We start from the raw sequence: 25,863 nt of genomic DNA, 5'->3' as shown, positions 1-25,863 counted from the left end.
CAGACTTCTGACATTTTATTTATTTTATAATTTCAGTGTTTCAGTTATTTATCTGAGGAAGGTTAGACGCCACCCAGTCCACACCTTTCCTAGGTTGAATGCAACTGATGGGTAAATCGAGAATGTGATGATTGCAACCCATTCATTGACCTACCTGCTTTTTACTCCTGTGCACAAATGCCATTTGAGCTAAAAGGACCTTGTTTATTCGGGCTACGGTATTTGAACAGTTGCCACTTTTAACATGAAAGCTGTTTGAGACAATTATACCGATAAAGTGTGGCTTATGTATCCCATGTAATTGCCATAGATTTTCCCCAAGGAACTCTGGGAACTGTAGCCTAAGGTCCTACAAATGAGGAGACCAAGCCTTACTCTTATCCTAGAAGAGAATAGCTCTGGAGCCAATTGAAAATTGTGATAGATCAATTCTGAACACTCAAGTCGTGGAATATCTGTTCATCCCAACCTTTGGCTCAAGAACCACGCTGGGTCTAGAATTGCTTCAGGGAAGGGTGTTACCAACCAAAACACCACCTTAACTTTTGTCCTTCAAACCCTCCATTCCAATGTCCTTGTAGCTGTGCTCAAAATAACAACCACTCAGCCACATGTTATAAATAGCAAATGCTTGTTGTTTCAAACGGCTTACAAGTTTTGGGGGAAATAAGTGCTCTCTACAAAAGAAGAGTAACAAAGCTGTTGCAGCAGCCCATCAAACAACCACTACCGCATGGATAGAAACATTTCCCCATCCTCAAACCACCTAAGCCACAAAAGAGGGAAGAGCATTTCCCCTTCGGCTCTGGACCATCCAGGGGTACAACAGACACTCAACACAACTCCCAATGCTAGTGGGCAATATTTACAGGCTGATTTCTGGTAGCTGTACGTGCTTTTGAAGGGAAGGAACTGCCACCCACTGCCCCGAGAATGGAAGAGGGGAATGGAAGAGCGGGGTTTGCGCATTAGAAAAAGCAGGAAGAAGGATGTCTATAGCCCTGGGCCACTTCCTCAAGATGGAAGCCCAAAGTGCTGAAGGTAGGAGTCACCGTGAAAGAGCAGGACCCACCGATAATTCGGCACCACATCTTCCTTCCACTTCCCGCAACACAAGTGGAATGCGGGAGATGGAAGTTGCATGCAATTAGCAAGGAATTTTGGAACAAGTGAGGAGGATACAGAGCACAAGCATCTCATACTGTGGCTTTAAAAAGGTCTTCCCACTAGTCCTCTAAGAGAAGTGACTGTGCAGGAGATGATCTAGCGGGACAAGAGGAACAAGGCTGAGCGTTGGGTTGTGGTTCCAAGGAAATCAGGGTGTCAAGGCTTTCACTCTATTGGGGATGAAATAGATTTGGAGTAGAAGGCCAACAAAGATAAGGAAAGGCCTACTTGTCCCCAGGGTCTCCACTGGCTATTTTCTGTGCAAAATAACTTTCCCTGCTGAAGACTCCCCCTTTGGATCTAAAACTCCCACCTAGAAAAGGCAGCCGGTTGGCTGGAATAGGTTGGACAGAGAATACTTTGGAACTAGGATGGAAAGGGGTAAACCTCTTTCCTGCTGCTACTCTACCAATAAAGCCTGGAGGCTTTATTACGTGTGCTAGTGCGCGGTACAGTTTGCATCTCAGCTTCCTTAGAATCAATAAGGTTGCTTCAAGGTCACGGGAACTACATAGAAGAATATGGAAGCTAAGAAAACCTTGGGTAAATCTGAAGTGATTTTTTTCCCCTTTTGTATCTGCCTCTATTCGTCTATCAATGATTGCAAGGGCAACTGAAGATGGAATCTGGGTAGCCCTCTTAGCGATAGTGATGAACATTTATATATTCTTGTAGAAAAGCCGCTGCCACACAGATATCTTTTGGCCTTTGTGATATTTGGATTCTATCCAACTTAGCAGCGGATAACTTCTCAATAATCTCTTAGATCACCCTGCCAGAGTTGAATGATCTTTCATGATCTCGACTTAAACGGAATTAAATTCCTTGAATGCAGAACATTCAATGTCAGGGAGCCTTTCAGTTCTACCTTCTTCCTGATGTATTAACCTTTTCTGTGCTGGCTGAGATATTGTAGCTCAGTTTCACCTGCTGCTTATTGCACATGATTCACCAAAGCATTTGCACAAAATGGTTGCCAATGCCACAAAGGATCATGCCCTGTAACTGAATCAGCATTGGCTGTTCATATCCATTTCTAGAGTGCGTATCGCTCTTAATTAGCAATCCTGGTTATCTACACCGACCTCAATTTCCAGACAGATCTTGGGACATGTGCACACAGCTCTAACTTTTATAGCAAGGCAAAAAGCGAGGCTCTGGATCTCCCGCTTGGAAGAAGTAAATTCAACCTAAGGTCTCTACATGCCTGGCTTAATTTCTCCCTTGTAATCTTCAGCTCTGATCTCCTGCTCAGTTAAAAAGAGCTACAACCAGCTTCCCTCTTGGATAAATTTTTCTTCCTCTCAGATGCAGAAGCCCAATCCAAATCCTAGCCTCCCCGCCTCTCCCAAAACAGAACCAGGATGTGAAGTTTACCCTGCAAAGATACTACCATGGCCTACATAATCCAAAGTGAAGGAGGGCCAGACAAATCACCCAACCTCTTTTAGGCAGCCATGGCTATGTCTGGGCTACCCTAGATAGCACCTGTGTCCTGGGGCAGGACCTGCACTCTGTGGGGCTCAGCTACAAAGGGAAAGAGAGAAAGGCTTGAGATCAGGCAATTAACTCAGTTTGGGAGATGGCAAAGACAGCAGCAGCCGTGTCTTGTGTCCCTGGATGCCTGGCCAGGATGTCTCAATAACTATCTTTGGCCCAGGGCCGGTTGCGTTGCCAGTTCCTGTCGTTGTGATTGTGCTCAGAGTCGCGCTCCAGAAGACGGTCCTGCGAGTCATGGCCGTTGGTGCTGCGGAGGCCACTGTTGTGGTTACGGTGAGGCTGGTACAGGTCAGTGTAGGCGTCGGAGTATTCATCTTCCAGGTGACGGGAGCTGCGCTGAGAGGACGCCGTCCATGTCTTCCGCGAGGCGTCGCTCACTTCGTCGGATTGCATCAAGCTGTCGTGCTCCACTGGGGAGCGCTCGCTCTCATGCTCGCCCACCGGGGCATGGCTCTGATGGAAGGAACCGCAGAAGGAAGTTGTTAGCAAGCCTTCCGCCTGCCTCGTGCTCTCCCAACATGACACCCGGAGCTGGGCTGGAATTCAGCCTTTAATTTGCTCCATCCAAGACCTGTTACATGACTAGATTCAGGATCCCCAATCCATCTACAGCAGGGGTGGGGAACCACGGCCCCTTTACGAGCTGTGGACTTCGACTCCCAGCATTCCTGAATTCCATGCTGGCTCAGGAATTCTGGGAGTCGAAGTCCACAGCTTGTAAAGGAGCCATCATCAACATGGAACCACTGGTTGAAAAAAAGAAAGGGATAAGTGTTTTAAAGATGACTAAAGTTTATACATATATGTAAATTTGCATTATTGGTTATATGTGTCATTTGGTGATGTAAGACAAGCAGGTGTGTCGGGATGTATGCACCACATTCATTGTTTTTCAATGTTTTTCCCTTTGTTTCACTAATAAAATTTAATTAAAAAAAACCAATCGCTTTGTTTAGCAACTGAAGTTTTGGCTTCAAATGTGCTCATAACTCAAGAACAACCTGTATATTGGTCTCTTCCTCTTTACCCAAAGTTAGCTTTTGGAAATGAGATGCAGTGGTTGAAGATTCTCTAAGAGAATAACTCAAAGACAGAAAATCTCTGCCAGTCAAAATATTTTTGGACACAAAGAATGGCCACTGGCAATGCTGGCAGTGGCTAATGACATCTGGAATCCAATACCTGGTGGGGCCAAGATTCACTGCCCCATTTGAGACTAGTTTGGGGCGGGGGGGCAACATAATAGCAATTCCCAGTTGGAGATAACAAGGGTAGCCTATTGCCTTTGGAGTTCTCAAATGAATTTCAAAACATCTGTCACAGTCACTGCTAGAAACTGGATGTCGTACTAGAAAGAGACTTTTCAGTTGGGGCAAGGCCGGCAATTTGTCGTACCTGCAGGCCAGAAATGGCAGTGGAAGGAGTCAGGAGGTTTTGGCTCCCAAGACCGTGTGCAGGGTGGTGGGTTGCTCGCCAGTACACCTCCAAATACTCAGACAGATGTTCACAAGCATCCTCCAGCTGGTTCTCGTCTAGGATCACATCGAAGAGTTCCTTGGGTAGGAAACAAACAGCAAAGATAAAAAGGAAGGAGGAGTAAGAGTTATAAAAACTGTGCTGCAATCTGCCCTTGCTGTCGCCTCTGTAAGCTAGTCCACGACTTACGACCAGTCACTTAGCAACTGTTCAAAATTACAACAGACCCCCCCCCCGCCCCCCCAAAAAGGTACTTACAATCTGGTGGTGAAGTTCTGATGGCTGCCCTCCCCTGCAGTCACTTAACCGCATTTCAGGCAATTGGCCTGTATTTTACAGCTGTTTGCAGCATCCTGTAGTCAGGTGACTGCAGTGTAGGTTTTTGTCAAAACCCAGCATTTGCTTCCACTTTTCAGCAAAAGCACGTCAGAGCAAACAATGGATGGATTCGTTTAGCAACTCTAGTTTTTGCTTTACAGCTGCAGATTTACCCAACGAATGTGGTGATTTGCTTCACAACTGCTGTAAAATAACAGTGGTCGTGGGATGGTCTCATAATAAGCCACTTTATGACCACATAACAGGCAGCGGGGGGGGTCCTTGCTGCTCTCTGAGCCTGTTTGTTTTCTTGCAGATGTTTCACTACCCTCACTAGGTAACACCATCGGTGCTTGTGACTAGCACCGATGATGTTATCTAGCTAGGATAATGAAGCCCTGAAGAAAACAAGCAGGCTCAGGGAGCACCAAGGACCCCTCATTTCAACCCTGAGCTACAAATATTCTCCTTCCCTGATAATAGACAGTCTCCATGTACTGTCCTAAGTCAAAGACAACTGTTGTGGTTCGCTGGCAGCCTGTGCAGAATCGGACAGTGGGGAAGAACGGGGACCAGTTTGGGAATCTGGAGAGGACTTGGATGAGGGTCCTGCATCCGATGCAGAGATGGAGCCAGGACCATCTGGGAGTGGGGTGCTGACTCCAGAGCCTTCGGAGTCTGGCAGCAGCAAGGCAGAGGAACAAGGGGAGCCTGTTCCCAGTCTGCTTGTGCGCAGAGCTGCTAGAAGGCGAGAGCAGCTGAGACAAAAGGGGAGACTCGGGAGTAAGGCTCGGAGGTGATTGCCCCTCCCATAAGGTATAAAGGACAGGCAAAGGGAAAGAAACCTTTGTAGGAAGCAAAGTCGTTCATTCTGTTCAGATTAATCCTTGAAGCTCTGTGTGGACTTTTTACTTTGGATGGTTTTTTTATAGTTCTTTTGGCACTTTTGTTGTTGGCAGCAATTCAAAGGAAAGGTGCTTATCTCGAGGGACTGTTTGGGACTCATTACAGGCTGGGAATGAACATAATTCCCAGCGTTGAAATAAAACAAGAATTGTTTTAACTAAGCGTGTGCTTAGTTACGGTCTCGGAAGCCTTGGTCAGAACAACAACCTGCACTGTGTATTCCTGCTCCCATCATTCCAAACCTGAACAAAACAATGGCAGGGGAAGAATCGGAATTCTGGTCCGACACATCTTTAAGGCGGAAGGCAAAGGAGCACTGGAACAGAGGCAACCGCTGCTGAGGCATCATGCAAGTGTTCAGTAGTGACCATGATTAAGTACTGGAAAATGACATCTCTGTTCAAACAGGCACAGAACTTTCACTGTGAATTTAATGCTTCGATGGTTCCCCAAAATTCACAGACAGCCTGGATTCTTGAATAAATCAACCTATTATTTGAGAACTTGTGTATCTTCCCTCTATGGATGAGAGCCATTGCAAAGTACAGGTAGTCCTCGACTTACGACCACAATTGAGCCCAACATTTATGTTGCTATGCGAGGCATTTGTTAAGTGAGTGTCGGCGTTTCAGAAAACCTCCACTCCAACAAACAACTCCGAGACCGACATCCTCTCCAAAGTTCTTTTTTATTTCGGTAGTAAACTCGCACCATCTGGGAAATCCCGAATCTGAAAGTTCCAGGTTTCCTTGCAATAGGTAAAAATTACAAATCCACCCCCTGAACCCCTCATCGCATCACACGCTCAATCACCATTCACCTTAGCTTGAGATGTCCTCTCAACCAGGTGCAGTAATAACATGACCTTGACTTCGAAGAAGAATGCTATTATGTCTAACCACATGCACTCCGAGAAATTCCCCCTCCCATTTTTTCCAGGCTCAAGAATGTGGCAGCATGGAAGCGTCTGGTGCTAATATGGCTTCCAAAGCTGACAGTGAGTTTTTGCCTCATTTTATGACCTTTCTTGCCACAGTTGTTACCATGGGATCGCTGCAGTTGTTAAGTTAGTAACACGGTTGTTAAGTGAATCCGGCTTCCCCATTGACTTTGCTTGTCAGAAGGTCACAAAAGGGGATCACATGACCCTGGGACCCTGCAACCGTCATAACTATGATTTGGTTACCAACGGTCTGGATTTTGATCATGGGACTATGGGCATGATGCAATGGTGGCAAGTGTGAAAAATGGTCATATAAGTCACTTTTTTCAGTGATGTTGCAACTTTGAACGGTCACTAAATGAACTGTTGTAAGTTGAGGACTACCTGTATAGGAAATAAAACAAGTGTTGGTTGGGGGTCTGTGGGAAAACCATCTGCGCATGTCCAAAAGCAAACGGATTCTAGTATGTAACTTCGTATCAGTCTCTTTAAGAAAGGGGCAAATTATCAGTAGAGAAGGACAGCCAGAGAAATTTATTTTACTTTATGCTACCAAAGTGGAACCAAACAGAGCCAAAACCAAGATGGAAAATGAATTACGCATAAAGGACTCACCGGAGGACACTGGACAAGCTTGTCGGCAGCCATCATTTGCACATTGAGATGCTTCACCTGTGATTTCCCTCTGGATTTAATAAGGCGTTGCAACACCTTCCACAGAACAAGGAGAAGATACAGTTCAAAGTCACCACATGAAATCTACAGCTACTGTAATGTCTTAGTAGCAGATTTGAGTTAAGAATTAGAACACCCTTACCCAAACTTAAGAAAGTCCAAGTGGGTTAATTAATTCTCAAGAATGCTTGCTTACCTTGGGATTCCTTAACCCCAACATCTGGCAGGTGCCCCCATTGGGAAGAGCTGATCTAGAGCTATTGCTCTACATAAGTAAGACAGTGGCCAAGGAATGAATTTGGCCTTCTTGCCAGGAACATTCAATTCATAAACATCCGGTTCCTTTTCTCAGCCTCAGCCAACTGAGAAAATTACAGATCTGCTGTGCTATGTGCCACTATAGCTCCCCTCGTTATGTGGCCCTTAGCCCCGTTTCCTTGGTCCACAGAAGGTCAAATATCCCTCTGTGCAAATATGCAGCATTGGTGTTGAAGTTGTCAGCTATTCTGAGGCAGGAGATGTGTGAAAATAGTTAAGCAGCCAATATAATTTGGCTACAATAACTTGAAAAACAAAGACACCCCTCCAAAGTCTGCTCTTCCAGCAAAACTCTTGTCCTTTGAATCATTCCCTCATGTACTGTAGATGCAACTGCTCCTAATTACAACAGATAGCCCATAGTCACCCAAAGGCTGATTGCCCTTGTTGGAAATGAACCTGGGCTTCCTAAGGAAGGGAGGGGGCTCTCTTGATCGATGTGGCTCCTTCTTCTGATATGGTAGCTTGGAAGACCACCTAGTTATGAGAGTAGCCCACCCACCTATCAGATGGCCCTATGTCTATGGAGATTCTCAATCATCCAGGTCATCGTGGTGACAAAGGTGCTTTTTACAAAATGTAGAGACTGGTAGTCCCAAAACTGCTTTTTCCAAAAGGCAATTGGACTTTCTCAAGGAAAAAAAAAAAGCACCTTTGGGACTGCGTATCAGGCTGTTCACTCAAGAAATCAAGACTGGCAGCGCCCTGCCTCTTCTCTGGTGATGGAAAACAGCCCTTTCCAATCAAATTTCTTTAAAAAGAAAATGGCAGGGCAATCCAGACCACCCTGTTACAAGCAGCTTTAGCATAAAGCACTGAAGAAGTATTTTCCCATCATCCTCTGCTCTGGAATACACACCTGGAATCTTGTATTTTAAAGCTGAGAATGGAAGTGACAGGTAAAATTCAGAGAATTCTCTCCCTCCCTCCCTCCCCCTCTCTCTCTCGTTCAAAGATTGTTCTGACTTGCTAACTTTATTTGGATAGCAACTGTTTGTTTCCCTGTTGTGAGGACTACTGTAAAGATTATTGAATAAGGCTACAGCTTTGTAATCTCAGGAGCATCACCAGATAACACCACAAGGAGGCAGCAACAGCACCCCCGGGAAGGCTGTATTCCCAGCTCACCTTTGGGGATGAAACTTTGACATAGACAATGATGGGAGCCAGAGAGGTTTTGGCCAGCTGGGCTGGGTGGTTGATGGTGTCTGCATCCAGCACTACCAGTTGCAAGGACTTGGCCAATTCAAAGATCCGCTCAATCTCGCTCTGGACTTCAGCTGTAAAAGCAACAGAAGGGCTGTGAATTTGGACATCCTTCTCCCCAAAGAGGAAATGCCATTTTCTCAGCTTCCTTCCCTCTGTACGTCTCAGATACAGTTAATCCTTGACTTAGGACCACAAACTGGGGCTTGAACTTCCATCGCTTGGCAACACCATTGTTATAAGCGAGTCTTGCCGATTTCTCAATCTTTTTTGCCATGGTTGTTAAGAAATCACTGCAGTTGTTAAGTGAATCTCAGGGTTGTTAAGTGAATGCAGCCTCTCCCATTGACGCTGCTTGTCGGAAGCCGGCTGGGAAGGTTGCAAATAGTGATCGCATGACCCCAGGACACCGCAACCATTGCAAATACATGCCAGTGGTGAAGCATCCGAATTCTAAACATGGGGAAGCTGCAATAATTGTAAGCGCAGATTATAAGGCACTATTTTGAGTGCTGTTGTTAAAGTTGAACACACGCTAAACAAGTGGTTGTAAGTTGAGGATTACCTGTATCTCTTGTGTTTCCCACCTCCAATGATCCTCATCTTCCTCCTTTCCTGTAGTAAAAGCCTTGTCTTAGATCTGGCCCGCATCTTCCTGGCTCCTTTCCCGTAGTAAAACCACCTGTCTTAGATCTTTATGAAGGACTGGATGGTAGTGAAGGATTGATGGCGCGGTGGCTCTGCAGAGCCTTGTCTTTTACTACATGTTGGGAGACCATCTTCCCCAGGAGAAATCCCGAAGAGGGACACTCACTTGGAGATCACAAGAGGGGGGGGGGGGGGGGCCACCAAGCCAAGCCATGAACGGCCAGTGTGTACCATCCACTAATGAAGTTGCAAGCCTCTTCCCTTGGCATGTATTTATGACAACTGTGGCGTTCCCAAAATCACATAACCACTTTTTGCAACCTTCTGACAAGCGAAGTCAACAGGGAAGCCAGATGCATGCAGCAAACTTATTACTAACTTGATAATACAGAATTCAATTATCAACTCTGACGTAAAATAAAACTCATTTAAAAACTGTCTTGCTTAGCTTTGTGGCTCAATTATGGTCATAGGTCTAAGGACTACCTGTTTTAAAAGGGTAACTCTAGACCAGGGTGTCACTCAAGACCCGAGGGTCGCACCTGGGTTGTTAGATCTGGCCCACGGGGCCACCCTGGAAACAATGAAGAACTGGCTTGCAGTGCCTCCACCAGTGAAAATGGATCTCGGGAGGGCTGGCCTTCCCAAGCCCCATTTTCTCTGGCAGAATGCTTAGGTCACCATAGACACCCCCCATGAGTGACATTGAGCTAGACACGCCCACCCTGGCCACACCTCCTTGGCCTCCCTGAAGTCGAACACAATCCTGATGCGGCCCTCAAGGAAATCCAGTTTGACACCCCTGCTCTAAACCATTCTGGGTTTACACATGGAGTAGCATGTCTGCAGAGATAGAAGGAGGTCTTCTGGAAGTGGTTCCACAGAAGACAACGGGCAATGAGTCAGCAGAAGTCACTTTCAGAGAAGGTAATGAATGATCTCTTGACCTGCCTCCTCTTTCTCAGTCAGAAGGAAGATTTAAGCAGAAAATGAAGGTAACTTTCAGGAGAAAAGCTCAAGGGGAAAAAAAAGACCCATTTCAAGTGACAGCCAAGGTTTTGCCCTCTCTGATTCTTGAGAATGAACCCAAGTGAAATTAAGGACATTACAACAAACATATATTTTATTCAGAGAGCTGAAGTTAGTGATAGAATTGATGCTTTCCTAAAATAGTGCACAATTGATCAATGAGTTTAATTTTATCTTGAGCCATTTCCATACACCGAGGAAGGGCCAATCTGAGATCCTGGTGCCAACTCACTGCATCTCCTTGGGGCTTCAGGGCTTCATTTGCAATGTTTATCAAAACATTGGGGTCGGGGCTCTTCACAGGCTGGACTTGTTTGGCTCCTTCTCCAGGAGAAATGCTTTGAGAAAAGTCTTGCAGTATCTCCTCCTGAGCTGCTTCTCCCTTTTTCTCTTTTTCATTCTGTCTCCTGAGATTTGCTTCCATTCATCTGAAAGGAATTGTGGCTTCTTCTTCTTCCCACTTTCAAGAATGCTTGGACATATCCCTGGAGCTTCCTTGTCGATAATACCTGACTCTGTGGTTTCTTCCCAAACCCCCAAATCTTCAACATTAGACTGTCTACTATGGACCTCACCCCTTTCCTAAGAGGTCTGTAGGGGGCGTGCATAAGCGCACCAAAACGTGCCTACCATCCCTGTCCTATTGTCTCTTTTTTTCTTATTCGTATCCATTTCATATATTTATAACCATGTTTATACTTATACCTGTTATCTAATAATTGTTTGACAAAATAAATAAAATAAATAAATAATAAAGGGTTAGTTTGACATTCCTTTTCCTGCGATGGTTTTCAATTTCCCAGTCTCCATTTACAGCACTGAGATTATCTGTGGTCTCCCATCCTAATACTGATACTAATACTGATGTATTGGTACTGATACTGAGGTACTAATATTGATAATAATAATGACACCGTAGTAAATACAAAGACCTGCAAATAGATGTAGAATAACTATGGCGAAGAAATGAAAGGGTTTCATTCTTAAAATTTATTGAGGACCCTAAAGAACTTTGGTTTATGTGGGTTATAGTTATCAATATTTACTGCATCAGAAATTAAAATTGAGAAAGCTTAAAATATTTGTTGATTTAACTTTGTGGAATCTCTGAAAGGATCTGCACTTTAAGAACCATTGCCTGAAAATAATATCATTTGTTGATTCTAAAAATAGGCTTATCTTTTAGCAATAGCACTTACACTTATATATCACTTTACACTGTTTCATAGCCCTCTCTAAGTGGTTTACAGCCTATTGCCCCCAACAATTTGGGTCCTCCTTTTACCGACCTCGGAAGGATGGAAGGCTGAGTCAACCTTGAGCCAGGTGAGATTCAAACTGCCAAATTGGAGTTTTAAGTGATTCTTGGAATCTATTCACACACACTTTCAATTTATTAATTTTTCCACAACAGGTATAAAGTAGCAAGAGGTAACCAACCAATTTTTCATAGGCAACTACTTTGCAATTTGGGGATTACAGTACTATAAATGGTGACCCATATAACACAGTGATTGTAAGGTTACAGCAAAACAAACATGTCAAACCTTTTTGAATGCAGAATATTCATACATTTGGCAGGTTATGTGTTAGCAAGCAGCTCAACTAGGCAAGGTGTTGAAACAACACATAAGCTTTCAGCACCTGGCTTCAGGGATGGGGATATTTCCAGGTGTTGGCTTTGTGCATATTTCAGAGTTAATCACCTTGAACTTAGTGGGGTTTACTTTTAAATAGAATAACAATACATAGAATGGAATTTGGGAGGATCACTGTTCTTCAGTCAATGCTTGGGGAAATGCATAGAAAGTGCTTTTGAAATACTACAGTCTGCACTGATGGAACATAAAAAGAATATAAATACAATGTGTTGACTACAGCAGAAAATTGAGAAATTTGAGCTAGCAAGTCTATTCAAGGAGAATGATTAGATGGCTGTTTAAGAGAGATCAGGTGAGGTTAGCTGATCCAGGTTTGCAACACAATGTCAAATGAAAGTAAAATCTCTACAATTTTCCAACTTTTCTCACTCATAGCCATGTCACAGCCTTCTACTTCATCCAGTCGAATTTCCATGACCATATGTTGGGGGAGGATAACTATTTTGTAATTAAAAGTTTACATTTCTTTTCCCAGTTTGGAAGAGCTACAGAAGATATAGCAGTGAGGCCATCAGGAAAGAGGAGAGGAAATCGATTATAAGTCTGTTCTTCTCTTTTTCTTTTTCAAACTTAACCTAAAAATCCCACTAATATAATTTTGCAGTTTAAATGCGCCCTCAAAAGAGCTGCATCCGGCCTATAGGTCTATGGGCTGCTCACACCTACCACATTTGTAACTGCATGGATATCGGAAAGAAATATTAAAACATATTGTTTGATTCCATGAATAGCCATGGAAAAATTGCAGGAGTTTTTAGATCACACATACATTTAATAAACAATAATACTAGTACTGTAACTTGCCTTAATCTGGGGCAGTAGCTGCATCTTTAAAAAGGTATTGGTGTCTACAAATATTTTATCCCCTTACTATGACATCGGAGTCATTCACCAGGACCGTGGTATATATTCCCATTTATCTTCCAGACAAGCTTTCCATCAATCACTTTGCCCACAGATTGCTTTTTAAGTGGTTCTTTTGGGTGATTTCTAAGGTCATGTGCTTCAAAAGCTAAAAGCTATTTCCAATGTGCAAATGCATACAAATTTTAAAATGAATTATTGCCTATTTTAAACTTAATTTCTGCACAGATCATTGTGCCAAGAGAGGACAGATTTTAGAATTACAAAAACACTGCAGCAATAACAATTTGAACCTTCAACTGCATTGCCCCAGGTTGTAAAATGTGTCCTGTACAACACTACTTCACTTGTATTTTGCTTGTTATGTATTAGCATGGGCCTCATCCTCTGGTTTTCATCATAGCAAATGCAATGCTATATTAATTACTTTCAGCTCCTGTATTTTGCAAAAATGCCATCAACAGGGTGCCTCTCACAGAGAAGGGGCTCCAGTGTGTGTATGTGTGTGTGTGTGTATACTGAAAAAAAGTTGCTAAAAATATTAATGGCTAGCACATGCTAATATTTACATGAGGGTTCTTGACAATAACTAACCAATTCTTGCTGATCTGGTAGGTTTTAATGGATTTCCAACAGAGGCAGCTTTGAGATTATTTTTATTTGGGATGGTAGCAGAATGGGGGGAAATTGCACAATTTGCACAATTCAAAAGCTCAAATGACATTCTCATTCCCCACAACAGCAGTGTTAAATGCATAGCTCATTGTTTAAGATTCAGCGTTTCAATGTCATTTAGTCCTAAACACCTATTGATTCAAATCACAATACTTTCAGCCTTGCCCCTGAATCTTCCCTTCCTCCTCTTCCTTTATTTATACTCACTTAGCAATACCCCCATTTCCTCCCACTCATGCCTATTTTGGGCTATGTGCCTTTAAACGCCAATAAACATACTTTACATTACAGCCGTTATGAAATGATTCCTCCATGCCCTTCCAGAAATCTAGGGAAAATGGTTTGTATAAACCATTCAATTGCATAGATGCCTATGCTGAAATGACAAGAACGAGATGGGAAATACTGTTTTAGGGATAGTTGCCTGAGCAACAAGAGAAATTCCAAAGGAAAAGAACAGATCTCTGCCCAGGAGATTTGAAAGAGTTACTCTGGTTCCACACAAGTAACCAATGAAATAGTTGCAACCAATGAAATGCAGCAACAATAAAAATGGGAAAGAGGGATTTTCCCTTGCCCTTCAGGATGTGATGCTGATAAAACTACTTCTGTACTATTGCTAATTTTTCATAAATGCGTTGCCACTTCTGATCTGCTTCAGTTTGGAATTTCTTTAGCAAGGTCTCAGGTGGATTATAAAACTCTGAAGCTGAACTCGAAAATAATTTAGAAAAAAAAGAATGCTGCTTGTCCTTATTTTTTATACGATAAAATTTCCCAGACCTCTTTCACGGCTGACTCCAGGTTCAAAAATCTCTGTGCAGTGTTTATAAAGCAATAGTAAGCACAATTTTTAAAAGATTGTGTTGATCCCTGAAGATATCAAGCTTCTGTGTGGCAGACATGCTCCAAATTGAAGTTCTTCTGGAAATGAATCCAGGGCTAAACTGACCCCAATTATTTAGGACTCACCGATACTAGACCGAGTTGTAGATCGCTCAATGATGGCCCGTTTCCCAGGATTGTTGAGCACCGAGCGCTTGGCCAGGGACAGGTCTGCTGTAACACGCGTGATGGAGATTCTGAAAAATAGGATGACTCTGCTAAATGCCCTTAGGACAGGGGTGGGGAACGATGGCCCTTTTTTGAGGACTTGTGGACTTCAAGGCTAGAATTCTGGGAGTTGAAGTCCACAAGACATAAAGGGGCCATAGGGTAGTGGTGGCCATAGTTCCCCACCTCAGGAAGGGTAGGAAGTTGGAGAGAAGGGAGAGGAAGTGGGTGTTGTTTTTTTTAATGCCTCACCTGCCATCAAATCTGTGCTTCAAGAAATCAAAAAGAGCTTTCTGCATCATGTCTGTCACCTGGAGGAAAGACAGGTAAGTTTGGGAGGTGAGCAAAGGCACTAGTTAGCTGACAACCACAGTCAGTATGAGCATATCCGATGTGGGTTTAGGAGAGAATTTAGGAGTGAATTTCATCCCTTGCCCACCCCCGTACCTCGTATCCTTTCAGTGAGGGCCCCACCAGCACCACTGGCCGCATGGAAGGAACCACATCATATGGGGGGATGTGCTCTGTCTGTAAAAAGGAGAGTGTGTCACCGGATGTGGCTTCCCCCCTATTCTGCAGCTAAAGTCTGCTAATCATAAGGAGAAAAGGGGGAAGTCGTAAAAATAAAGAGAAGTTTCTCCAAGCCTCACATTTCACCAGTTCTTTGACCCCACAACATCAAGATCATTCCCCCCTCACCCGCCCAGGATCCATTTTGTTTTGCTTTTGCTACAATATCACACCCCAGTTGGGGAGGCTTCAGGTTTTCTGTAAGATGAATAGACTCCAGCCTCACTTTGCCTTTTGAAAGTTCGGTGATATAAAAAAAAACTCCACTATTACTGAAGAGTTATTTTTGCCCCGGGAAGCTTGGCTCTCAGATTTGTCCTAGCATCCAACCTGCTCAAGTATGAAGTGAGACAAGACAGCCTCAGAATTTATCCTGCTTTTCTGGGGTGGGGGTGGGGGAACTGTCTGGAGGAGAAAAGGGAGCACCATCCCAGGAAGGAGCCCCAACGTTAAGGCCTTACCTGCTTTTGCTTCTGCTTGGCTTGTTGGAAGAGAAAAAAAGATACGAGATTGTCAACGGTCACGGACTAGCAAGAGAAAAACTATGCGAAGGACTGGAGTTCTGCAGGGATGGAGATTTGGTCTCCTGGAATTGCAACAGGACCAGGAAGGCTTCTCCCAGGAAATACTTGACATTATTTCCCAAGTGCAGCAGGATATGTACCCACACATACAGGGAGTCCTTGACTTGCGACCACAATTGAACCCAAGATTTCTGTTATTAAGGGAGACGTTTGTCCAAGTGAGTTTTGTCCCATTTTACGACTTTTCTTGCCACAGTTATTAAGTGAATCACTGCAGTTGTTAAATTAGTAACGTGGTTGTTAAGGGAATCTGACATCCCCATTGACTTTGCTGGTCAGATGTTTGCAAAAGGGAAACTGCAACCGTCATCAACAGGAGTCAGTTGCCAAGCATCTGAACTTCGATCATGTGACCATAGAAATGCTACAATGGTCATAACTGTGAAAAATGGCCGTAATTCTCTTTTTTCAGGGCCGTTGTAACTTTGAACGGTCACTAAACAAACTTTTGTAAGTCAAGGACTACCTGTATTTACATTACAGCATTGGAAGTCATTGTTTGCACTTAGAACTTCACGGACAATGCTATACTTGAGACAAGCCAAGGGAGGCAAAATCGAATGACTAAGATATCCCCTTTTCTGCATTATTTAAATTAACTGCTATCATTTTGGGGTTTTTTTGTTTTTGTTTTGCTATTTATGGAGAAAAGCTCTTAGCCACTGAAGGTTTCATTTAGCATCTGTCTTACTCCTAAAAGGTGTTACCAACTTCATCTCACACATTTCTTTCTGAGAATCCAGACAACATTCCTCTCACATCTGATGAACCCTCCTTCCTTTTGTAGCTGTTCCCTCTTTTTCCATCATCACCCCATTTCCAATGCACAGGTGAAACATGCAAGGAGGATCAGTTCCAATTCTGACCTGTTGGGGTTTTTCAAAATGATGATATGCAGCGTGATTTGACACACAGCTTTTCTCAAGCCAAAAATTAAAAAAACAACAACGGCAGAGATATGTAAAGGTTAGTTCTACTTTATGTCTTTACCTAATGATGGGGGAGGCGATCGCCGGTTGCTGGCGGCAGGATTCCCAGATTGCCTAAGGTAAGAGAGGAAAGCAAATACATGGTAAGAACCTAGGATTTAAAAAGTGGTGTTGTGTGTTGACAGATTTAGAATCCATCTACTGCAGGGCTGTCAAATTCCCAGCCCACGGGCCGGATGCATCACGCACTGACCATGTCCACTCCCGGTTTAGCGAAGGGGGGAAAAAATCCCAATACGTCACGTGATGCCACCGTGATGAAATGTATTTGACACCCCTGATCTACTGTATATGACACATCCCCTCCCAAAGTCCAATTTTATTAATAAATATTGACATGATTGTTGACCTTCCAAATTATTTTCCACTGATGTTGCCCTTAAACGAAGCATTAAAGTAACCTAAATATTTGCACTCGTGTAGAACTCTATACATTGGAGGCTGAGTTTAGTTAGCCAAGAGCTTCAGTGTGGGAAGGCACTTGATCTTCTACTCCCAAATTTATGGCCAGAGACACTTTTAATATCTCTTTCCGTTGCCGGAATTAAACGCTCTATATGCTTGTCTCATCTCACCTGGCTTTCTGCTCCTGTTTCAGCCGTATGGCCTCCAGCCTCTGTGGGCTGGGGATGAAGGCGATGTCTCCCCCCTCCTTCACTAGCCGCCCGATCCACCAGTCATTGCTGTATTTCTGAAGGGAATATCACAGGAAGAGCCATAAGCTTGATCCCCAACTTAATCGCCACTTCACCACACATACAAACTAGACTAGTGTTTTTAACCTCGACAGCTTCCAAATGTGTGGGCTTAACAACGCAACTATTGCAGAGAATTCTAAGGGTAGAAGCCCCCTCCAGCCATTGTATATAAAATTTCAGGTATAATTCAAGATGCTGGTTTAAATAGCAATAGCACTTAGACTAATGGTGCTTCATAGCACTATCTGGGCAGTTTATATTGCCTCAACAATCGGGGTCCTCATTTTATCGATCTTGGAAGGATGGAAGGCTGAGTCGAGGCTTGAGCAGGTCAGGATTGAACTAGTGGCCGTGGGCAGAGTTTGTCTGCAATACTGCATTCTAACCACTTGCACCACCACAGCTCCTACAAACTATAACCTGGCTTGAGGCCAGGTTATTTGAAGCAACGTTTCTCCTGATTACCTCTTCCCATCGGGCAGGAAGGTAAGGCGTGTTGTGGGTCGCATCGATTAGGGATTGTGATCTGGTCTGACCACGAAAAAAGGCCTTCTTGGTGGTGGCCCCTTCATGGAACTTCATTGCCCCTCAGTGCAGTTGGCCCCCACCCCTGCTGTTTTTTTCTGAAAGGCCCTAAAGACATGGCCTTGTCAGCAGGCCTAAGAACTATAAATGGAAATGGAGCTGATCAAGTTGCTAATCTGATCATGGCTGCCATGGTGAGTGGGGTAAAGTTTTCTTCTTTTTTTTAATGGTTTTATTATATAAGATTTTTTTTTTAAAAAGTATACGTTGTAAGCCATCCAGAGCCATCTATATGCGAGTTGGGCTGCTATATAAATTTGTTTAATTAATAAATAAACAATAAATTGCCACGGTTGGGAAACACCTGGGCTAAAATCATGCATCACACACAATCATAATGTGATTTATTTTGTTTGTGGTTTGCAGAGCACGGTTTAACGTTTAGTGTGATGTGGGAACCCTTGTTTTGGCTAAGAAAGTCATATGCAAGTCAGATAGTGAACTCAAATCTTTCTTTTAAAGAAAAAAGAGAGAGAGAATAGGATCTGTCTCTCTGCATCTCCATCTCCCCCCCTGCTCTCTTTCTATCATCTTCTTAAGCTATTCCGATGAGAGCAGAACTTCGAAGGTGCTTTTTTCCCCCTAATTATATATTTTTAGCATGAATAATTAATTAAACATAGCATTTGGTGGGTAGCCATTATAGCTAAACATCTGTTCCTCCAATACTGGAAAGCTACATCCCTGGAATAAAAATTGTTTAAAATTAAACATTTGATCTTCTGGATACAGCAACCAAGGAATGAGATACTAGGTCTAAATTAAACTATACCCTGTCTACATTTTTAGGGCTTTTAGGGCCTGACTTTTATTTCTTCTCTTTCCCCCTACTTCCCTCTTCTGAATAGCTACTTTTTCCCTGTTTCTCTTCCTCAACCTGCATGGGGTTTGGGTTTAGGTGAAATATCCAGTTAAAACAGAGCAGTATTTAACAATATAATATATTTGAGGCAGTCAGCCCCAACCCTGTTGGAGATCAAGAAAAGCCACTATGACTTGTCTCTTCCAGAAAAATGTTGCAAGGTTGATAGTAAGAACTGGTCTTCTCCCTGGTATGATAATGGAATGGAAGCTGTATTGCTGTTATTGGAGTGGGGTTATTATTATATTTTCTTTTATTCTTTTCCTATTATTACTGCAATCAAATGGAAGCCTTTTTAAAATGGAGCAGCAAGTAAATTACAGAAATAAATGGGTTCACATTTATAATATAGGTAACCCTTGACTTACAACCACAACTGGGACCAGAATTTCCAGAAACTGAGCAAAAGCTATTGCAAATTGCAGTCATGTGACCATAGGGTGCTACAGCAGGCCATAAAGGTAAAACAGTTGCCAAGTACCAAAATAACCCCGCCCCCCCATTGTCACTCCAACAGTTGTAAATCAAACATTACCTGCACTTTAATTAAGATTTTGAAATCAGTTAACGTGTTACTTATTGCAACCCAATCCATACTTTCTAGGCCAGTCTTTTTCAACCTTGGCAACTTTAAGATATCTGGACTTCAACTCCCAGAATTCCCCAGCCAGTTTGCTTATGGAATCCACCCCAGCTTGCTAGCTGGAGAATTTTGAGAGCTGAAGGCCACACATCTCAAAGTTGCCAAGGTTGAGAAACAAGGTTCTAGGCTATTCAAAAACAAAGTTATTCAATGTTCTAGGCTATTCAATTCATTTTAATGTGGTTGTTTTTAGCAATAATATACAAGGACTTCAACTTTGTCTATTTCTGGGTTGTATAATCTCCCTACCTAACCTGTACTCATAGACATCCCCAGGGCATGTGGAGGAGAATGAGGAAAGCAGTTTACAATGTCACAACATAAGTTCCACCTCTTATGTACAGTACATGTGTCAATACATCAGACACCTGTGTGAAATGGGTTGTGCTTGCATCACAACAGCATGATGCAGCTTTCGTCCTTCTGGTGAAAGTGTGAGATCCTGCGGACACTTGGAGCCTTGGGATTTTCTGGTAGTCTCCTATCTAAACGCCCCTTTCATTTTGAAAAACTAAACTCCATTTCTATATGGGAAGTTTGAGAACATTTTTTGAGAAGCGACTTTCAAGCCAGAATTCTGGGAGTTGGAAGTCCACTCCCTTAAAGCTGCCAAGGTTGCAAAATACTGGTCTAAACTTACCACACTGTACAGATAGGCTTCAATTTACAACAATTGGTTTCGGGACCATTCAAAGTAACAATGGCCTTGAAAAGAGGGACTCACAACTAGTCCTCGCACTTATGCCTGTTGCAGCATCCTTGTAGTCACATGATCAAAATACAGGTGCTTGGCACCAGCATATATTTACAACTGTTGCAGCATCCTTATAGTCACATGATCAAAATACAGGTGCTTGGCACCAGCATATATTTACAACTGTTGCAGCATCCTTGTAGTCACATGATCAAAATACAGATGCTTGGCACCAGCATGTATTTACGACTGTTGCAGCATCCTGGAATTATGCAATCACTATTTCCAACCTTCCCAGCTGGATTCCAACAAGCAAAGTCAATGGGGGAAACCAGACTCGCTGAACAATTGAATGATTCACTTAACAACTGCAGTGATTTGCTTAACAACTATGGCAAAAACAGTTGTAAAACTAGGTGTGACTTGCTTAACAACTGACAGAAATTCTGGTCTCAACTGTGATCATACATTGACCTGGCTGACAGGTCATCCGACCTGCAGACCATCCCCTTTCCACCTCTACCCGTAGCAGCAGCAATGCAGTGTCTCCCCTCACAAATCCAAGAGCAGGTTACTTCTGCTCATCTAATGCCCCACCTCTTTAATATGCAAGAAGTCTTTGGCTTCAAAGTTGATGGCAGATCCCTGCACAGGACATTCTTCATCCAATGCGCCACAGTAGCTGACATTAGTACGGACAGCAAATGCAACCGGTTTGTTCTGAGGAGCAGAAGAAATCAAAGATGAATTATCGGTGCCAGGTGAGTCCCAATGTAAAATAAGACCTTAAATAAAATGTCCGTCCTCCTCTTTCTCCTATTTCTATGACCTTGATTGGCTCAAAGAACACCCAAGAACAATGATAGGGATTCACGAACAAGAAAGGTAGACCATCCCTTCAAAGGAAAACACCACTTAGCCTTTGTTGATCCTTTTTTGGCACAACACTGCTTGGAGATTACCTACATCTAAGCAGGGTTCACTTTTATGTCACAAGAGCCAAAACATAGGTGGTTGTCTTCTTCTTCTTCTTCTTCTTCTTCTTCTTCTTCTTCTTCTTCTTCTTCTTCTTCTTCTTCTTCTTCTTCTTCTTCTTCTTCTTCTTCTTCTTCTTCTTCTTCTTCTTCTTCTTCTTCTTCTTCTTCTTCTTCTTCTTCTTCTTCTTCTTCTTCTTCTTCTTCTTCTTCTTCTTCTTCTTCTTCTTCTTCTTCTTCTTCTTCTTCCTCCTCCTCCACCACCACCACCACCACCACCACCACTGCCTTCCTTTAATGAGATGGGTACATGGATTATATATTTCTCTCTCTCTCTCTCTCTCTCTCCTGGAGGAGCATGCTCTGGCCATGCCAAATTCCCATCATCCTCTTTCTGTTCCCAGACCATGTTTTAAAATGATTTATGCCAATCCTTCCCATTGCAAACAAGCAAACAGACAAGGCAAGGCATGTGGAATACTGGCTGAATATTGATGGGGAAAAAGGAGAAGTGGGGAGAGGAGATGGAATGGATCGATGGAAACCTGAATAGAAAAAGGAAAGCTTTTCCCTTTTAGTATTTCTGACTTCTAATAAATGCTAAGACCTGCTGGGAAGAAAACTTGAGGTTCCAAAATTCTTCTCCCAGAAGTTTCCTGGTTCTTCACACCTTGCTCCCACCTCCAATTTTATTATAGTCAGGTCAGTAGCTCAGGTGTCGCAGAGGGCGCTTCACCTAAGATTCACAATCCCTAAACCCAGCTGGCATTAGAAATGGAGTTTTCACATTCTCTGATCCCTTTCTAATAATTAAAAAAGGCAAATGGTGAAATAATTTCCATAGTGCTACCTCCTGGCCTTGTGGCATACAGGTATGATGACTAGAGAATTCAGCCCTTCTTTCCCCTCCCTTCAACTGTCTCCGGAAAGGTGGACAAATCTCATTGGAGATAAACAAAATGAAACTTTATTTCAAGATCTTTAAAAAAAAATTAAGTACCAAAATTAAGTAAACCTTCCATAAAAAAACAGAACATAAATACAGAACTGCCCAGATCTCAGTAATACTTGCGAAGTAGTTAAAGAAGCATTCAAATGAAAATACAAATAGGCGATCACAGGTTGATACTCTCCTATCACATATGAAGAACTCTCTATCTAAAAATCATGTAAACCCCACCCCCATGATAAAATATACAGTATAATTATTACTACAAACCACAAGAATATTCTCAAGAAAAAAATATTTTCATGTACATAGCTTGAAGTATGAAAGAAGCTGAAATCCCACAACTGGTGTACCAAATTAAAGAAAATAAGATGTAGTACAACATACTAAAGAGAAACAACAACAACAACAACAACAACAACAACAACAACAACAACAACAATAATAATAATAATAATAATAATAATAATGGTGGTTCCAATGGTAATTGGCACACTGGGTGCTGTGCCTAAACACCTAGGCGGGTCAGCTGCAGAAGGCCACCTTACTGGGATCTGCTTGCATAATCCGCCCATATATCACGCAGTCCTAAATGCTTGGGAGGTGTTCAACTAGTGATTTGTGATACAAAACCCAGCATAGTTATCTCATTTTCTGTGTGCATTGTTGTTTTTTGTGTATAATAATAGTAATAATAGTAATAACTATTACTTGGCTATACATTTATCTATTTCTATACAACTGAAGCAAATGGATGTGTGCTTCTAAATATTCATTACAAGTTGCAGATGATGGAAAACTTGTTACCTCCATACCTTCTTTCCCTTGACATTTTTTCCCATGTTTTAAAAAGATTAAACCACCTTCTATACAGTACTTAGCAAAAGGAAAGGCAAGATTGTGTATGAGAGACAAAGAATCTTCTCTCACTGATGGGGATGTCTTTGAGTCTATAATCTGCAATCTTATTTATAGTCTATAATAATAATTAGTTATCATAATACCGCCTCTCCACAAGACAGTTTGTACTTTTGAAAATCTTAAGGAGTTCTCTCAAACCTGATGATGCCAACTTTTAGACAAGAATTGTGCCTTTTTTTGGCTACCTAAGTCACATTAGAGAGATCGGTATTAGTAGTTGCTTTTCCCCACTTCTCCTCATCAGTTCTCTCAGTAATTCAGATTTTATTCCAAAAATGAGTATAAATATAGCACCTGCATCCTCTTTAAAGATGCTGTCTTTTTCTGCAACCCTGCAGCTTCTCTCCATAGCTGTCATGTGATCTCACAGCTCTACTGCTTATGATATTTTTCTTTTAATCAAATTGTAATTCAGATTCATTAGGGCTACCAGAAATTAATCTGTGCTTCCAAACAGCAGCTTCTCGCATTGCCAAAAACGTTCTACTGTGTAGCTGTTACAACTTCCTCTGTTTAGCTGATCCTCTGTGGTTTCAAGGAAAAATAAGGCAGAAAGAGTGGGAAAACAAAGAAAGATGACAAGTGTTCTAACCAGCTGGGGAAATCCATAATGGAAGCAGAGCAACTGAACAATAAAAAACTGGACTGCAGGATATTAACCTGGCTTGTTACGGGGGCAGTCATTCTCACCTGATGCAACCCTCTCTCTGTCCTAAGAAAAAACAAGATTTTGCCCACTCCATCCATTACCTTGGCTTTTTCAAGCTGCTGCTGGGCCTGGTTCTCCACTTCGCGCTTCACCCCTTCACGTTCCTCCTCGAGCGACACGTCGGAATCCAACGATGGGCGGCTAGTGTAAGAATCAGCAGAGCCCTGGAGGAAATGCAAGAAATATCAGCAGAGCCCTGGTGGAAATGCAAGAAATACACACACACACACACTCACTCACTCACAGATTATTTATATATTAAGAGAGATGGTGGCGAAGTGGTTAGAATGCAGTATTGCAGGCAGACTCTGCCGATTGCCAGCTGTTCGATCCTGACCCGCTCAAGATTGACTCAGCCTTCCATCCTTCTGAGGTCGGTAAAATGAGGACCCCAGATTGTTGGGGGCAACTCTGTAAACCACTTAGAGTGGACTGGGGGGAAAAAAAGCACTGTGAAGCAGTATATAAGTGCCATTGTTATTTGGGGCACTGGAAATTGAATTCATACTGGCTCTTTGAGCTCTCTACCTGTTAGCCTAGTGAGTTAGTCCAGGCAAGAAGAATAACCAGAAGTGCTAGCTCTCTCCTTATTGTAAGGTTACATCCACCAAATATTGCAAGACTAAAGGTATTTCTTCCCTTCTTTCCCTTTACTCTCTGGAAAACTAGGGAGAGTTCTGAAATGTTTCCTCCTTCTCTGAGCTAAGCCTTTTTTTCACACCTGGTTGTCCAGTCTGTGCCTCTCTCTCCTATCACCCAAAGTCATTCCCACATACCATTACACTATCAAGTAACACAGCTGGAGTGGATATCTCAGCTACAGAGACGTTTTACACTTTGAAATTAGTCTCAAACCTGCCTTACTAACTATAAGAGAACCAAGGGTTTTGGAACAATCACCTGTAAACTACATCCCCACTGTGATTTGTGCTGCAATTCCTAATGTCAAATCTTAGAGGTTACTGGATACATGAAGGACTTGGGTTTTGATTAGGTTATAATATTCTGGGATCGAGTGATAAGGTTACAATTTGTCATTTGAAAATCAACAAGTGGTGAAAGGGGTCTATTAAAATGTTGAAATCTGAAATCTCTGTGTTTAACCAGGACATGCCAGGCCCTAGCAAGTGTTTTTCCACAACATATTAAGCTTACTTAGAGTCAACTTTGCTTCATTTGTTGTGGGAAATTTTGGGAAATGTCATTTTTTGGGAACCCAGCTTATTTCATTAGTTTGTGCTTTGATATATTGTACGAACACAGAAAATTGGTTAAGTCAGCAAAAAGGTTAAATGTATGTAGAATGAATGCATCCCTTCCTCAAAGTTTTATTCCCAGATTTAAAAAGGTACTTTTGTATATTTAAAACAGGCCTCTCTTCCCATGAAAGATTATTGTCAAAAAACATTTCCATCTTCTATAGTATATGGAAAGCACTGGAAGCTCTTCCTCTGAGATATATTTACTACAGGTAGTCCTTGAGTTATGACAATTCATGGCCATTTGAAGTTACAGTGAAAAAAGTGACTTATGCCCATTTTTCACACTCACTACCATTGTAGTATCCCCATGGTCATGTGAACAAGATTCAGACACTTGGCAAGTGACTCATATTTATGAGGGTTGCAATGTCCTGGGATCACGTGATTCTTTTGCAGCCTTCTGACAAGCAAAGTCAATAGGGAATCCAGATTCACTTAACAACCATGTAAGCAGTTTGAACAACTGCAGCGATTCACTTAACAACAGGGGCAAGAAAGGCCATAAAATGGGGCAAAATTAACTTAACAACTATCTTGCTTAGCAACAGAAATTTTGGGCTCAATAGTGGTCATAAGTCAAGGGCTACTTGTATTATCCTTTCCTGTGCTGGCTTCCAATGAATATGCATTGCATTCAAGAAGATCAGTGCTTACGTGTGAGATATGCCTGCAATGAGACAGCCCTGCCTATTTGATTATTTTGTCCTATTTGTTGCAGGTACCTCCTCACCCCTCCCTGACCATTTACTCAGAGTCAGATTGGGTGAAAACAGACTGACTCCTACCCCTTAATAAAGCAGTGAGTTGCAACTCACCCCTTAATAAAGCAGTGAATTGCAACCGATGTGGTTATGTCTGCGGAGTGGCTATAATCACACCCATTTGCAGCCACATTCACCATGGCTGCCTTGAATGGAAAGTCTGCAATTGTCTCAGATGTCAATACAAACAACACTGAAGGCAAAAGAAGACTGAGAAAGGTAG

General features: G+C 42.5%; 1 protein-coding gene across 2 annotated transcripts in view; it reads right to left on the bottom strand.

The window, feature by feature from the left end:
* Positions 1 to 614: 614 nt before the first annotated feature.
* Positions 615 to 25,863, bottom strand: part of CACNB3 (calcium voltage-gated channel auxiliary subunit beta 3) — a 39,821-nt gene continuing 14,572 nt past the window's right edge. For both annotated transcript variants that reach the window (XM_087925306.1, XM_026714665.2), the window contains exons 2-13: positions 23,659 to 23,781; positions 20,662 to 20,784; positions 17,158 to 17,273; positions 16,584 to 16,636; positions 15,471 to 15,490; positions 14,887 to 14,967; positions 14,692 to 14,750; positions 14,359 to 14,468; positions 8,432 to 8,583; positions 6,926 to 7,021; positions 4,063 to 4,221; positions 615 to 3,120 (exon numbers count right to left, since the gene is read on the bottom strand). In XM_087925306.1, coding sequence (XP_087781432.1) covers positions 2,806 to 3,120; positions 4,063 to 4,221; positions 6,926 to 7,021; positions 8,432 to 8,583; positions 14,359 to 14,468; positions 14,692 to 14,750; positions 14,887 to 14,967; positions 15,471 to 15,490; positions 16,584 to 16,636; positions 17,158 to 17,273; positions 20,662 to 20,784; positions 23,659 to 23,781 — 1,407 coding nt within the window. In that variant the 3' untranslated portion in view covers positions 615 to 2,805. The remainder of the gene's footprint in view (positions 3,121 to 4,062; positions 4,222 to 6,925; positions 7,022 to 8,431; positions 8,584 to 14,358; positions 14,469 to 14,691; positions 14,751 to 14,886; positions 14,968 to 15,470; positions 15,491 to 16,583; positions 16,637 to 17,157; positions 17,274 to 20,661; positions 20,785 to 23,658; positions 23,782 to 25,863) is intronic.

Source organism: Pseudonaja textilis, chromosome 2, assembly GCF_049901715.1.
Source record: "Pseudonaja textilis isolate UNSWEBS1 chromosome 2, rPseTex1.2, whole genome shotgun sequence".
NCBI classification, from domain to species: domain Eukaryota; kingdom Metazoa; phylum Chordata; class Lepidosauria; order Squamata; family Elapidae; genus Pseudonaja; species Pseudonaja textilis.
The sequence above is the reverse complement of the archived record's forward strand: the minus strand, read 5'-3'. Positions and strand labels throughout refer to the sequence as shown.